We start from the raw sequence: 17,025 nt of genomic DNA, 5'->3' as shown, positions 1-17,025 counted from the left end.
GGGCTTGGCTCCAGCTGCTCCAATTCCTCTCCTCTGGATTCTTGATAGTTTTTGGGGTGAGGGGAGGTGAGCTGAGCCAATCCCACGTGTCCCAGCTCAGTCTCCCCTCCAACCACCTGAGCCCCCACCATATTTATGGAGAGAAATTAGCCAGTGTGAGTCAACTTCATTGAAACAAGCAGAGCATCTTTTATGAAGTGGATCAAAAGGACAACAATGAAAATAGCCTTGTGTTCTTCTGTTTCTAGAAAACGTAAAGAACAAGAGAACTACATTCAAACTAAGCTGGAAAAGAATATTTGCATGATCTGTGACTGTGAGAGTAGATGAGTCTTCTGGCTAATCCTCTGGCCTTTGAAATCACCGCAATCACTTTCTTCATCCTCCTTCTAATTTGCTTCATTTGCATCCTCCTTTTATTGGTGGTTTTTTTATATAAATGGTATAAATCCATGCTGATTAATTGGGATCAGATTTCAAGTCATGCTAGCAAATGTATCTAGAAATAATCTAAGTCAATTTATGATAGAGCCAGTAACGCCATAGCTACTTACTTTGTCCATTTAGGAATTTTAGGAAATCTAATTTCCTGTTTAAAAGTGATGTTCTATGCCAAGCATTCAATTCGAGCCATTCTCCTTTTTCTGAATTTTTTTGCTTATTCATTTTCAGTTTCCAAAGCAAGAAAGATGTACAGACAGAAAAACGCCCTTGTGCAGATGGTAATGGAGGTGAAGGTTGTTTAGCTGCTAATGTGGAGGCGAACATTTCAAGAGACCAAGAAAAGTAAGTCTGTATCGTAGAATGTTGTAGAAAGTCATTTTGGGGTATAGCAATGGTGGCTAACATGCCTGAATTTCTAAAAATCCTGCTGATCGATTATCTAGGACTCTCCTGACACAAATCATAGACTTGAACGCACCCATGAGGCCTGGCATTCTTGTCCAGAGACGGAGTAAAGAAGTGTTGATCACACCCTTAGAAGAGAAAGAAAACATGGAAGAAGAGGGGGAGGACGTAGTAAGAGAGAAGCAAGAACCTAAGAATGCTGAAGGAAATGGTCAAGAGGTGACGGACTTTTCTACTCTCAAGGGGCTGTTTAGAATTTGTTTAATTGAAAAGGTGGTAAATGACTTGGCTGGGTCCAATGACATGGCTTTGCCTGCAACTTAAGTTTTTACCTGAAAGGAGCATCGTGTCTGCAGTCATCCAAACCATCTTCTTAGCTCATCAGTCTGTGTTATTAAACCAGTCATACGCGCCAAATCTAGACACTTTCCCATTCTTTACTCTTACATTTGTGTTGTTCCTAATAGTTCCCCTTCATTGTGCTTTCCCCAGAATCCTAAGATCTCAGAGCTGGAGGAGTCCTTGGAGATCATCTAGGGATCCAGCCCTTTCATGTTACAAATGAGAAAATGAGATGAATTGCTCAAGGTCATTCTTCCCCCATAGCCAAGCTCAGGACCAGGCCTCACGCCCCCGTTTTGGTTCCAGGCTCCTTATACAACAGCATACAATCACCCCTACACTTTCTCGAGCTCCCTGTCAGGGCTCCCTGATAGGGACAGTTCACATCTTCCCTTACACAAGGCCTAAGCCCAGAGGCAGAATGACAGTGCAGGGGGCTCCTTTGTAACCATAGAAATATGAAAATGAGATCATGATGGATTACCGCTGCTTTCCTGTATCACTTAGAAACACTTCTTCTGTTTCTCACGAACAATGCTTCTATATTTAATTTAAAATATAAATTAAATTAAAAATATAAACTTAGGTGTTTTAAAGAAGGGCTTGTTGCTTTCATAAATTAAGCATTTGACTGTTGCCCCATTCTCTTGCAGGATGATGATTTGCAAAAACCACCCATACCTATCACCAGCAGTCAATCAGCTGTTGAAAACCACAGAAGACCTTTAAAAGGAGTGACATTTTCTAGGGAGGTAATTGTTGTGGACCTTGGGAAGGAATACCCGAAACCTCAAAGCTACCCTTTAGAACATAAAGAGAGAAAATTAGCTCAGAAAAGTGTGGGTAAACGAAATGTAAACTTAGATGAACAATGAAATGACTGGGGGTACAAGATCATGATGAAATGGCAAAGTATGGGGAATTAAGCAAATACAGATAGTATTTTACCTTTGTGCAGAAACAAGTGGGCTACATGCAAAATTTTTAAGTAAAATACCCAGAGCTTGAATATAGTTTTTTTTTTAACTCGAATCTGAGTTCAAGAAATGTATTGTATTAAGTGTCCTTAAAACACTACTCAAACACTGTTCTAACATGTGAATAAAGTTATTTGTGTTTGTGCAGATGTCTGTTAGGCAAGTCATATTTAAGGGGAACTTTGGGGATAGCATGTTTTTGATGCTGTCATCACAGGCATTCATGACCAAATGACATTACTGTTATCATCATGGAAACTTCCAATAACAAGGACTAGGATCTCCTACCACATAATCCTTGTTGAACTCAGTCCTCAAACCCTTATTGTACTGACAACTGCTTTGGGTTTGTTTTTTTTTTAACGTTTATTTATTTTTAAGAGAGAGAGTTAGAGCATGAGTGGGGGAGGAGCAGAGAGAGAGGGAGACACGGGATCTGAGGCAGGCTCCAGGCTCTGAGCTGTCAGCACAGAGCCTGACGCGGGGCTTGAACTCATGGACCGTGAGATCATGACCTGAGCTGAAGTTGGACAGTTCACCCACTGAACCACCCAGGCTCCCGAACTGACAGCTGCTTTGTAAGATTGCTAGAAAAAAACCCTACCGTCACCAACAAAACATCCTGTTGCTTCAGGCAAGTCCTGAGTTTACACTATTCTTGATTTCAGTAGTTTAAAATCTGCTGTCCATATGTGGAATAAGATAGTATAGGCCATTAAATCATCCAAACTGCTGCAGTAAACATTGTTAAATGTGTAAGAGGCCATGAGAGAGATAAAAAGCAGAAGGGGTGCCTGGGTGGCCTAGTTAGTTAAGCTTCTGACTCTTAATTTTGGCTCAGGTCATGATTTCGAGGTTTGTGGGTTCAAGCACCGCATCGGGTTCAGCACTGACAGTATGGAGCCTGCTTGGGATTCTCCTTTTCTCTGTCTCTCTCTCTCTGCCCCTCCCCCAATCACTGCTCATGTGCGCTCTCTCTCTCTCAAACTTAAAAAAAGAAAGAGCAGAAGGGGTGCCTGGGGGGTGGAGGGGGGGTGCTCAGTCAGTTAAGCAGCTGACTTCAATTCAAGTCATGATCTCGCAATTCCTGAGTTCGAGCCCTGCCTTGGGCTCTGAGCTTACAGCTCAGAGCCTGGAGGCTGCTTCAGATTCTCTCTCTCTCTCTCTCTCTCTCTCTCTCTCTCTCTCTCTCTCTCTCTGCCCCTCCCCTACTTGCTCTCTCTCTCTCTCAAAAATAAACATTTTTTTAAAAAGCAGAAGACAGAAGACATAGCATTTGATTCAGGGTCTAGGACATTGTCATGTGTATGACACATGCTCAATGTTGAGTGATTGAAAGAGTAAGTGATACATTTAGAATGTGACTAATTCTAAATGAAGAGTATTTTTTTTTAAATTTTTTTTCAACGTTTTTTATTTATTTTTGGGACAGAGAGAGACAGAGCATGAACGGGGGAGGGGCAGAGAGAGAGGGAGACACAGAATCGGAAACAGGCTCCAGGCTCCGAGCCATCAGCCCAGAGCCTGACGCGGGGCTCGAACTCACAGACCGCGAGATCGTGACCTGGCTGCAGTCGGACGCTTAACCGACTGCGCCACCCAGGCGCCCCTAAATGAAGAGTATTGACACACTTTGATATTGAGAGAAGTCCTTGTAGTCTGGGGTTGTTCCACTGTGAGAAGGAACTTAATGAATGGAAGGATTGGATAATACAAGCAGAAGGAAGAGTGTTTTTCAGCTGGGGAAAGGCATAAGCCAAAACAAAGTGAGAATGTGGGTCAAGTTTGGTGGACCCCAGTTACCTGGGGCTGTAGGTTGTCATTGAGAGTTGAGAGAGAACAGTGAAGTGTAGTGAGGAGTCAGAGTAAGGTCACTCTTGGGATTCTAGGCTGGAGGTATAGGGTGGAGAAGGGATAAAAGCAGTATGGACTTCAGGGAAGAGGGGGGGATGGTCTACAAAAGTATTCAGAGCCCATGAGCTCTCTACCAGCACTTAAAAATCTGGGTCTTTCACCTGATGATAATATTAAAATTTTTTTTAAATTGTGGCAAAATACACATAACATAAAATTTACCATCTTAACTATTTTTAAGTGCATAGTTTAATAGTGTAAAGTACAGGGGCACCTAGGTGGTTCAGTGGGTTAAGTGTCCAACTTCGGCTCAGGTCATGAACTCATGGTTCGCGAGTTCAAGCCCCAAGTTGGACTCTCTGCTGTCAGCACAGAGCCCGAAGACTGCTTCAGATCCTCTGCTTCCCTCTCTCTCTCCCCCTCCCCTGCTCATGTGCTCTTTCTCTCTCTCAGAAACAAATATTTAAAAATAATAATAGTAATAATAAAAATAAAAGTAAATGGTGTAAAGTACATTTACCTTGGACAACCACCACCACAGAGCTCTTTGCATCTCGCAAAACTTGTAACTCTGTGCCTAGTAAGCCTAATCCTTCTTTCAGCCTGCCCCAACCCCTGGTAAGCACCATTCTACTTTTTGTCTCTATGAATTTGATTACTCTAAGTACCTCATATAAGTGGAATCACAGTATATGTGATTATTTCACCTAGGGTGATATTTTCAAGATTCATCCATGGGTCAAGAACTTCCCTCCTTTTTAAGAAAAATTAAAGTATAGTTAATACAATGTCACATTAGTTTCAGGTGTACATCATAGTGATTCAACAAGTCAACACATTATGCGGTGCTCACCACAAGTGTAGCTACCGTCTGTCATCACACAAGACTATCACAATACCCTATATTGTACCTTTTATCTCTGACTTATTCATTCTGTAACTAGAAGCCTGGACCTGCCCCTCTCCTTCACCCATTTACCCATCCCCCCTCTCTCCCCTCTGACAACCATTAGTTAGTTCTCTGTGTTCCTGGGTCTGTTTCTGGTTGTCATTTATTCATTTTGTTTTTTAGATTCCACATAGAAGTGAAATCATGTGGAATTTGCCTTTCTCTGACTGACTTATTTCACTTAGCATCATACCCTCTAGGTCCATCCGTGTTGTCACAAATGGCCAGATCTCATCCTTTTGATGGCTGAGTAATATTCCACTGTGTATATGCGTATGTGTTTGTGTGTAATATATACATACACATCTCACATCTTCTTTATCCATTCATCTATATCTGTGCACACTTGGGTTGTTTCCATATCTTGGCTATTATAAATAATGCTGCAATGAACATAGGCATGCAGATATCTTCTCAAATTAGTGTTTTCACTTTCCCTGGGTAAATACCAAGGGAATTACTGGATAATATAGTATTTCTATTTTTAATTTTTTGAGGAACCTCCATACTCTATTCCACAACGACTGTACCAATTTACATCCTCACCAACAGGAACAAGGGTTCCTTTTTCTCTACATCCTCACCAACTTGTTATTTCTTATCTTTGGGATTCTAACCATTCTGATAGATATAAATGTATCTCTCATTTTGGTTTTGGTTTGCAGTTCCCTAATGATTATTGATATTGAGCATCTTTTCACGTGTCTATTGACCATCTGTTTGTTATCTTTGGAAAAATGTCTAGGTTCTCTGCCCATTTTTTAAAAGGATTATTTATTTTTTTGATGTTGAATTATATAAGTTCTTTATATGTTTAGGTATTAGGCCCTTATCGAATATATCATTTGCAAATATCTTCTCTCATTCTGTATTCTCTCATTTGTTTTGTTGATGGTTTCCTTCAGCTGTGCAAAAGCTTTTTTTCTGGTGTAGTCCCAATAGTTTATTTTTGCTTTTGCTTCCTTTACCCAAGGAGAAATATCTAGAATAATGGATGGATGTCAGAGAAATTATTGCCTATGTTTTCTTCTATGGGTTTTATGGTTTCAAGTCTCACATTTAGGTCTTTAATTCATTCTGAGTTTATTTTTTGTGTCTGGTGTAAGAAAGTGGCCCAGTTTCATTCTTTTTCATGTAGCTGTCAGTTTTCCCAGCACCATTTATTGAAGAGACTGTCCTTTCCCTATAATATAAAGAATTCCCTTACTTTGTAAGCCTGAATAATATTCCATTTGTATGTACATACCACATTTTGTTTATCCATTCCACTTGTGTTGCTTCTTTTTTCTTGTGAATAATGTTGCTATGAATATTTACATCTTTATTTATTTATAAATTTATTTATTTTGAGAGACAGCACATGTGCATGAGCATGACTGAGGGAGGGGCAGAGAGAGGAGTGGGGAGAGAGAATCCCAACCAGACTCTGTGCTGTCAGCGCAGAGTCCAATACAAGGCTCAATCCTACAAACCATGAGATCATGACCTGACCTGAAACCAAGACTTGGATACTTAACCAATTCAGCCACCCAGACACCCCTATCTAAAATTTTAATATAAGACAATTCAGAGTTATGTGGATGATGATTTATTGGTGTGTATTCCTATATGATGTCATGGTTTCATTGACCATATCTGCATCTGTATTTAGGGTACCAAATTACTTTGTCACAAGCTGAAGAGAAAAGATTAGAGGAGGAATTAATATGTAAATCATGCATCTATGTCAAATGAAGACCAATTTCCTGGTGATTGACTATAATAATTATGGTTTTGTAAATGTTCCAGTAGAAGAAAATGGTGGGATCATTGGCCATCAGTGCCCATGGTAGTACAGGCACACGGAATTTCCAGTAGGTCATTGGTGCCACAACTATGGGGTGAACAGTAGAACAGTCAAAGAACAAATGTTAATTTGTATTTTATTGGTTTTATGCTTTTGTTTGTATTTGATTTGTAAATTTGTTTTGTCTTCTGGTTGCATGAGAGCTCTAAGGATTAGAAGTTGATACCTGGTTTCATGTTTCTACATAGTAATGGGAGGGGGCAGAGGCATGAGATTTTTCCTCCAGGATTAGGTTATCAAGAGTTGCAACCAGAAGATAAATGGAGATGGCTCTAGGGACAATTCAGGTTTGAAGGATGAGGATCCAGGATAGGGAAGTGGCAGCACACAAGGAGATTATGAAGAGAGTAACGAATGTCAGTTTCTGGTGAGATGTGTGAGGAAAATGAGGAGGGCACCAAGATGACTTCTGAGTTGGGATACTTGAGGGACTGTCAGAAATAGGAAAGTCCAAAGAGGGGACTAATTGGAGAAAAGAGATTAGCTGGTTTTTAGATCTGTTGAATTTGAGGTATTTGCCAGAAATTCAACTGAAGATGCTCAGTGATCAGTAAAGCTTTCAGAGTCTGTTTCCATCTCCTAAGTCATGGATTCAGTGAAAAGTTGAGCAATTCTTTCTCAATGCCTAATGGTGCTTCTCTTGCAAACTTGCTACCTTTCCTCTTTAATTAGCTGTTGACCCAGGGACTGTCTTCAAATGACTACTCCAAGCTGGACACATCATCCAAAAGCCAAAAGGGAAACGTTTGATATTGGACTATTAAAAAAAAAAAACCAAAAGCCTTCTGTTCAGCAAAAAATAACATCAAACGCTGACAGCAAACTGGGACGATTTTTAGAAAAAAAATTTTTATACTGAAGTAATTTCAAATTTACAGAAAAGTCGCAAGAGTAGTACAAAATCGTGTGCCTTAACTCAGATTCCCAGGTTAGCAGTGTACACATTTGTTTTATTATTCATAGTCTCCATGTATACGTATTTGTGTCTTGTAAGCATTTGAGAGTAAGACGCAAACATGCTGTATCATTTACCCTTAGTACTTTAGCCCATACTTCCTAAAAATTGGGACATTCTTCCATATAACCACAGGTCGACCATCAGTTAACATTGATACACTATTGTCATTTAACCTACATTTGAGATTTGCCAGTTGTCCCATTATATTTTTCTAAAGTCCAGGATCCAATTCAGAATAACGTTTTTCATTTTGTTGTAACATCTCTTTGATGTCCTTCAATGTGGACCAGTTCCTCAGACTTGCCTTGACTTTTCTGACCTTGACCTTTTGAATATTGCAGGCCAGTTACTTTATAGAACGTCCCTCACTGTTTGGGTCTGCCTGATGTTTCTTTCTTTTGTTTTAAGTTTATTTATTTATTTATTTTGAGAGAGAGGACGCAAGTGGAGGAGGGACACAGAAGGAGGAAGAGAGAGAGAATTCCAAGCAGATTCCACAAGGTCAGTGTGGAGCCCCACTCAGAGCTCAAACTCACAAACTCTGAGATCATGGCCTGAGCCAAGACCAAGAGTCAGAGGCCTGCCTGATGTTCCTTTATGATTAGGTTCAGGTCATGGATCTTTGGCAGAAATGTTCTAGAAGTGATTCTGTGATCTCAGTGCATCATATCAGGAGGCATGTGCTCCCAATTTGTCCCATAGATATAATGTAATTTAATTTTTGTCACTTGGTTAAGATGGTATCTGTTGTTTAAAAAAATATATATATATGGTGTCTGTTGGATTTCTCCACTGTAAAAATAATAAGTAGTTTTTACTTATTGAGAAAGAATTTTAGTTGGCATTCTACTAAAAGGTAGGCTTTCCCTTCTCTCCTATTCATTCATTCATTCACTCACTATATTACAACTCAGTGTGAGGTATAGATTGGCACATGGATGGTGCCTGAGCTGTGCAGTGTGATGCTCTGGAGACAAGGCCGGGGCAGAGTCACAGCTGAGTGGCACATCCAGCCCTTGAATTACTACAGATGGCGATGCCCACGGCCTACAGAGAGAAACCAGGAGGGAAATAGGAGGAGCAGGTTCAGGGAAGTGGCGGTGAGCCAGAGCTTATAGGTTATTCTCTAAATATCCATTCTACCTGTCTTTTTTATAGTAACAACCCCCTCCTCCATATTTTCTCTAGTGGCATGTAAGTTCTGGCCATTGAGGTAAGCGTAGAAGTGATGTCTGCCACTTCTGAGTCATGCCCTTAAAAGAAGAGAGGCACACCCCCCTTTTATCTCTCCTTATTCCTGCAGGTAAGGATATGGGAGTGGTTGTAAAGCCGTCTTTGACAAAGCAGAGTCTTTGACAAAGCAGATCGTTGGCTACAGGAGTCGCCTTTGGCTTGGCTGGGAAACCTAGGCTAGAATGTCAACTTAGGAGATTTGGAGTTTGGTGGTAGCGGTGTATAGGAGTAGAGAAAATCACAGGGAGGCTGAGGAGAAAACAATGAAAACATTTATCAAGTGCGTCCTACATGCCTGGAACTGTTCTAATAGCTTTAGTTGTATTAACTTCTTTAACTTCACACTGCCTATGAGGTTGGGTGGCAGACACTGCTAGTTGTCCCCCAGTATCTATTTTTTCCTTCTTTTTTGGTAACAGAATTCCCAAATGTGGTCTGAGCTTGTGGCAGACTAGAATAAGGACTGTATTTCCCAGTTTTCCTCCCTAGGAATTACCATGTGACATGTTATAGCCAACAGGGTCTAAACAGAAGTGCCCAGCTGTGTCTTAAAGGTTGAGGGTAGGGCACCTGGGTGGCTCAGTTGGTTGAGTGTCTGAGTTCAGCTCAGGTCATGATCTCACCGTTCATGGGTTCAAGCCCCACATCAGGCTTTCTGCTGTCAATGCAGAGCTTGCTTCAGATCCTCTGTCTCCCTCACTCTATGCCTCCTCCAGCCTCTCTCTCTGTCTCTCAAAAATAAACAAACATAAAAATTTTTTTTAAAGGTTGAGGATATATATTGGCTCTCTCTTCTTCGTGCTGGTTGGAATATGGATGTGTTGGGGGGCCATCTTGAATCCTGATGTGGAAGCCCCATGTGGAGGATCGTTGATGTAAGCTCAGGGCTCCAATGATTGCATAGCATCCATATTTGCCATGGACTGCCTGTTTTTACATGAGAGGAAAATAGCTTGTTCGGTATTATTTTGTTACTGCTATTTTGTTACTAGTAGTCGTATCTAATTATTTAAATAAGGGGTAACACCATCCCCATTTTACAATGGTAAAGTACAGAGAGGTTAGGAATTTAAGTGGCGGATCCAAAACCTGGGTCCAGACATCGGGCTTCCAGCCTGCCAGCATGGTCTCACACTGCTGCAGGAGAAGAACCCAGCACACATTCACTTAACTTTTGGTGTAAAAAGACTTAAAAAAATTTTTTTTTAAATATTTATTCATTTTTTTGAGAGAGAGAGAGAGACAAAGAGACAGAGAGCAAGTGGGAGCAGGGCTGAGGCGGAGAGAGACAGACACAGAATCCAAAGCAGGCTCCAGGCTCTGAGCTGTCAGCACAGAGCCGGATATGGGGCGTGAAACCACGGACGTGAGATCTCGACCTGAGCCGAGGACGTGAGATCTCGACCTGAGCCGAAGTCAGACACTTAACTTGACTGAGCCACCCAGGCGCCCCTAAAAAGCCTTTTTCACATTGGCTTTCACACTGTCTTCAAATTGTCCTCCTTATAGGCTTTTTTTTCCCCCCAGTTGCGTTTTACTGACGACAATGCTCAGGCCGAGGCCTCATGCCATGGGTACCGCCTCCTCCCGCTGCCGGCTGCTTGGCCTTGTTGGGTTCTCCGGGGCGGGGCGGCAGGCTCATGGCGCGTATATTCCTGGGCTTCAGGTGCAGGGGCTCATACTTCTCACCCTCGTAGAATTGGCTGAACTTCTTTTGCTGAGCCTGTTTAATGATGGTGGGAACACAGGCCATGGATTTGCAAACAATTGAATCGAATCTTGGAGCGCTTGGAAGCCACATTGCCTGTCACTTAAGCGACGGCGCAGCTGGGACAGTGCCTCCTTCAGCTCTTTTAGTTGCTTATGCGGCAATTCCTTGTCACCAGGGTCTCGCCTTAATCTTGGCCTTGGCTGCGCAACCCACCGCTGCCGCCCCTGCTCCATGTACTTGGAGGGAAAGAAGCGGGGGGTGGGGGTGGGGGGCTCATTATAGCCTGATTGCCCACCATGTTCTCCTTCCCCTAATTACTTTCCCATCTTTGTTAAAGCTTTTTTTCTTTGGTTTGGACCTACCTCTCCCATCTTCTAGCTGTCAAAATTCCATCCATCCTTCAAAGGCCCAGTTCCCTCCTCTCATAATCCCTTCAATGTCTTCCTTTACTCTTATGAGTTTATTCATTTACCCAATAGTTACTGAGAACTGTTGTGTGCTAGGCACTGGGGATTCTCCAATGAGCAAAGCAAATCAACAGGTAGTTGTAAGCTGTTGTATTTGTCTTTGTGTTTGCTACAGCTGTGGCTTTCCAATTAGAAAAAAAAGCAACACCTTAGTGTAACCACACACACACACACACACACACACACACACACACACAGAATGATTTAAGGAACAACATTTGCCTTTATCATACGGAATCACTCCAATAATTTAAACTCTATTCTATTTCATTAAGATAAAAATGATGGCAGATGCCTACTGAATTGATTTTATAGCCTAGGTAAATAGGCTGGAACATTCAGGTTTGAGAAGTATGTTTCCCTTTCCTCATTCAGTCATCAGATGTTTTCCCACACTGCAGTGTGTGCTGGCATAGCTCTGGCCTTGGGGTGAAGAGGAGGAAGGGCTCCTTCCTCATGGCTAGCTGGTGGGTGAAGGGAACATGGCTTGAGAGCCAATGCCATACAAAGTGCCCTACAGGCTATCGTGTGCTTAGGGCAGATGTGTATATTGGTAACTCAATAACTGTTAGTGTAATGAAGCCATACTGCAGCACAGGCTTTGAGAGTAGTGACTTTCTCAACAGCAGAATCTTAGCAGCTCATAGATCTACTGTGATGTGAAACTTGAATCAAAGTTCTGATTCTCTAATGCATTGTAAGAGTCAATCCTGGACATAGACTTTTCAACTCCTTTCTGTAGACATAGAGAAAATGTGGTGGAGTTAGTTATGTGTAGAAAAGGTGACAATGATTTGGGCTTACCCCAGGGCAGATGGGAAGAAACACATACTTAGAACATTCTGCATTTCTTCCCCCCAAAGCCTGTCAGGACATCATGCTCACTTTAGGCAAGATGCCTGAACCTAAAGTTGTTCTCTCCCCATCCCCAAATCAAACTGAGAAAAACCAAGCTTGGTATAGAAACATCCATCCAGGGCCATCTGGGTGGCTCAGTCGGTTAAGCTTCTGACTCTTGATTTCCACTGAGGTTGTGATCTTACAGTTGTGAGACTGAGCCCCAAGTAGGGCTCTGCACTGGGCATGGAGTCTGCTTAAGATTCTCTCTCTCTACCCCCTTTACTGCCCCGCATTCCCACAGTTCACATGTGTGTGTGAGCTCTGTCTCCCTCTCAAAACAAACCCAAGAACATCAATTCTTTTTTTTTTTTTTTTTTTGAGACATAGAGGGCTCAAGTGAGCAAGGGGCAGAGAGAGAGAGAGAGAGAGAGAGAGAGAGAATCCTATGAGGGGCAGAGACGGGGTGGGGGGAGAGAGGAAGAAAGAAGAGGAGAGAGGGGGAGAGAGAGAGAGAGAAGTGGGGCTCACCCAGGGCTTGTGCTCACCCAAAGCAGGACTCGAGCTCACCTGAAGTGGGGCTTGAGTTCACCCAATGTGGGACTCGACCTCACAAACTATAAGATCATGACCTGAGCTGAAGTCAGATGCTTAACCAACTGAGCGATCCAAGTGCCCCCAAAACATCCATTCTTATCCTTTCTCTGGGTCTTCCTATCTCATGTTGACCTCACCTGCATTTGGACTCCTCTCCTCCCCTTGCTTCTGGGCCTTTGCCCCACCATCTGGACAGGGATCCCTTTTTCTCACCAGCTACTCCACATCAGCATATGAAAACTTGTAAAGGGAAAAGGCAAAACCTCCCTCCATCCCATATGCCCACCTAGCTACTGTCGATTTCTCTTATCCTTATCAGACATTTTGAAAGCACGCCCTCCACCTTTTCACCTCCCATAACTCCTCTGTATACTGTGACCTAGCTTCTGCTCCCATCATTCACTGACACTGCTCTGTGCAAAGGGCCCATCAACACTCTTGTTAAATCCAGAGAACAATTTCTTATCCTACCTGCACTTTCCGATATCTAACACTGCTGACCACTCCCTCTGTTATGGGCCTTGGCTTCCATGATGAAATGCCTTCTTTGTTTTCTTCCTCTTTCAGTTGCTCCTTTTCAGACTCCACCTTCTCCGCTCATCCCTTGAATGTTGCTCTCTGGAGTTCTAACCTAAGCCCTCTCCCAGGCTCTTTTCATTCCTGTCTCTCAGGGTGATATTGACTAACCAAGTGGAAAGTCTCAGCCACTGAAAAACATTTCCTCTGCTACACTCCAATATCTGACTGGCTCACAGACTCAACTTTCAAATCTCTCCCTAATCTGTGGCCTCATCTCCACCTTAAGAAATCGCCTTCCTCCCAGTTTTTGGCCCATGCCTGCCCATTGTGCAAAGTTTATTAAGAATGATTTTTCTTTTTAAAAAATTTTTTTGAAGTTTATTTTGAGAGAGAGGTTGCATGTGTGAGCAAGGATGGGGGAGGAGGAGAGAGGGGGAGAGAGAATCCCAAGCAGGTTCCACATGTCAGCGCAGAGCCCGACATGGGGCTCAATCCCACAAACCATGAGATCATGACCTCAGCCAAAATTGAGTTGGACACTTAACCGATTGAGCCACCAAGACGCCCCAAGAATGATTTTTCTAAAACACAAGTCCGATTATGATATTTCTCCATTTAGATCACCTGAACAGTTTTCCGTCCATGTAGTTGTCTATCCTACAAAGTCCAAGCTCCTGAGCCAGGCAAACGAGGTTTTTCATGTTGGACATTTTGGCCCCTTGCACGCTTATGTCCTGTTACCCCCTTATATCACTCGCATTCATCACCACCTTGGCACCGTGTGCTTCTTGAGGCTTCTGTGCCTGGGTGCTTCTGGGAACAGCTGCTCCCTCTGTTGTTCCTTCTCTTACTCACTCTTCAAACCTCCTTTGAGAAAAGACCTACCCAAGCACCACACTCCCTGCAGTCAAATTAGGCACTTTCTCCTCCATGCTCCCAGGGTGCTCTGTATTTGCCATGAAGATGAAGTCACACTGGTCTCCTCTACCAGAGCCGGAGCCCTGTTCACTTTTGCAGTCACTACATCATTGAGCAGACTTGGACACACAGTAGCGGTTCAGTAAATGTTGTGGTGTGATATTTACCCATCTCAGGAACAGATGGTTACAAAGAGTGGAGCCCACTGCTTTGAGCCTGAAGATGTTTTGACTGAACTTCTTCCCTCAATTTTTATTCTGAAAAAAAAATTTCAAGCTTACAGAGGAGTTGCAAGAATAGTACAAGGAGCCCTCAGATATTCTTCACCTAGAGTCACAAATTGTCAACATTTTGCCACACCTGCTTTATCTGTTTCTTTTCTCCGAATCAGTTGAGTTCATTGCAGACCTCATGACACTTTACCCCCTAAATAATCTGCCCTTCTCTCCAAAGAACAAGAATGTTCTCCTTTCTAACCAAAATTCAATGCTCAGAAAATTTAACATTGACCCAATGTTATTCAATAAGCAGTCTGAAATGCAATTTAAATGCAAATTAAATTTCCCCAATTTTGTCATTTTAAACTGTTTTGGATTCAGGAGCTCTAGGATTGTGCATTGCACTTAGTTGTCACATTTCTTCAGTCATCGTCTTCTTCTTTTTTTTAATGTTTATTTTTGAGAAAGAGAGACCGAGCGCAAGTGGGGGAGAGGCAGAGAGAGAGGCACACACCGAATCCAAATCAGGCTCCAGGCTCTGAGCTGTCAGCACAGAGCCTGATGTGGGGCTTGAATCCACAAGCCATGAGATCATGACCTGAGCCAAAGCCAGACACTTAACTGACTGAGCCACAGAGGTGCCCCCCTTTTTAAAAAGTAGTCTCCACACCCAAGGTGGGGCTCAGACTCACCACCCCAAGATCAAGAGTCGGATGCTCTGACTGAGCCACAGCCTGGCACCCCTCTCTAGTCTTCCTTTGACATTCACGAAATATTTATTTGCAAAGAGTCCAAGCCAGCCCCATCGTGCAGCATTTCCCTCAGTTTGGGCTTTTCTGGTTGTTTCTGCATGCTTTGATTCAGATTAAGCACTTTGCACAGGAATACTGCATGGGTGACGGTGTATCCATGTCCATTTGCTCCACTGTTGGTGATGCTGAGTTTGATCATTTGGTTAAGGTGGTTAGTCTCGTTTTCTCTCTCTCTCTTTTTCCGTGCTGTAAGAAGTAGGATGTAGAGCAGTGACTGTTTTTTTTTTTTTTTAGAAATGGAAAAAACCTTCCTTTATTTTTTATATATAATTTATTGTCAAGTTAGCTAACATACAGAGTATACAGTGTGCTCTTGGTTTTGGGGGTAGATTCCTCTGATTCATCTCTTGCATCCAGATTTCTCCTTTGTAAAGATCACTTCTCCCTTTTGTAATTAAGCGGCAAACTGTATGAGTTTGTGTGTGTGTGTGTGTGTGTGTGTGTGTGTGTGTGTGTGTGTGTGTGAGGCACCTTCATACTGTGTGAATATGCTCTTCTCCAACAGTCTTTTACTCATCGATTCATTGATTTGTGTGTGTGGCAAAACACACATAACAAAATTTACCATCCTAACCATTCAGTGTACAGGTCAGTGGTATCGAATACGTTCAAAATGTGGTGCAACCATCACCACTGTCCATCTCCAGGACTCTTTTTATCTTGTAAAACTGAAACTCTACACCCATTAAACAATAACTCCCATGCCGCCCTCCCTCCAGCCCCTTGCCACCACTATTCTCTCTGTCTCTGTGAATCTGACTACTTTAAACACTTCAGATAAGTGGAATCATGCAGTATTTGTCTTTTTGTGACTGGCTTATTTCACTTAACATAATGTTAATATGCTAAGTTCACATTAGTAGCATAAAGTGAACCTCAAGATTGATCCATGTTGTAGCATATGTCAGACTTTCCTTCCTTTGTAAGGGTAATGGTCTATTGTATGCATATACCAGTTTGCTTATCCATTCATCTGTGAATGTACACTGGGTTACTTCCACATTTTAGCTGTTGTGAATAATGCTGCTGTGATCATGGGTGTACAGATATCTCTTTGAGACCCTTCACTGGTTTTTATTTATTTTATTTTTTTTTTATTTTTTATTTTTTATAATTTTATTTTTTTTTTTAAACTTTTTTTTCAACGTTTTTTATTTATTTTTGGGACAGAGAGAGACAGAGCATGAACGGGGGAGGGGCAGAGAGAGAGGGAGACACAGAATCAGAAACAGGCTCCAGGCTCTGAGCCATCAGCCCAGAGCCTGACGCGGGGCTCGAACTCACGGAACGCGAGATCGTGACCTGGCTGAAGTCGGACGCTTAACCGACTGCGCCACCCAGGCGCCCCTTCACTGGTTTTTAAAGACAAATATTTTATTTTTCATTTTTATTTATTTTGAGAGAGAGAGAGAGAGAGAGAGAGAGAGAGAGAGAGGACATGCACACGCGAGAGCAGGGGAGGGGCAGAGAGGGAGGGAGAAAGAGAATCCCAAGCAGGCTCTGAGCTGTCAGCTCAGAGCTGGATGCTGGGCTCAGTCTCATGAACCGTGAAGTCATGACCTAAACAGAGAGATCAAGTGTTGGACACTTAACCAACGTACCCACCCAGGTGTCCCAAAGACAAATATTTTAATAATAATTACATTAATTCTGAAGATTTTCTTTGTGAAAATTATTTTTTGGAGCAATTTCTTTTAGGCCAATTTTTTATTTTTATTTACTTATTTATTTTTTTTTTGAGAGAGAGCACAAGCTGTGGGGAGAGGGGCAGAGGGAGAGAGAGAGAATCCCAAGCAGGCTCCAAGCTTAATGCAGAGCCAGATGCGGGGCTCAATACCATGACCTGAGCCAAACCCAAGAGTCAGGTGCTCAACTGACTGAGCCACCCAGGTGCCCAAGGTCAATTTAATTCTTGATCAATTACCTACAAAGAATAAT

At 42.4% G+C, this 17,025-nt stretch overlaps 1 protein-coding gene across 1 annotated transcript; it reads left to right on the top strand.

Moving 5' to 3' along the window:
- The first annotated feature begins 9 nt into the window (after positions 1–9).
- C9H2orf74 (chromosome 9 C2orf74 homolog) lies at positions 10–2,317 on the top strand. Its single transcript, XM_058683998.1, has 5 exons — positions 10–155; positions 249–442; positions 673–786; positions 888–1,068; positions 1,845–2,317. Exons 2-5 carry the CDS (start codon positions 327–329, stop codon positions 2,064–2,066), a joined length of 633 nt encoding a protein of 210 aa, XP_058539981.1. The 5' UTR covers positions 10–155; positions 249–326; the 3' UTR covers positions 2,067–2,317.
- Positions 2,318–17,025: the final 14,708 nt, after the last annotated feature.

The sequence above is a fragment of the Neofelis nebulosa genome, chromosome 9 (assembly GCF_028018385.1).
Source record: "Neofelis nebulosa isolate mNeoNeb1 chromosome 9, mNeoNeb1.pri, whole genome shotgun sequence".
Classification (NCBI taxonomy): Eukaryota; Metazoa; Chordata; class Mammalia; order Carnivora; family Felidae; genus Neofelis; species Neofelis nebulosa.
This window is presented reverse-complemented; position numbering and strand designations above follow the sequence as displayed.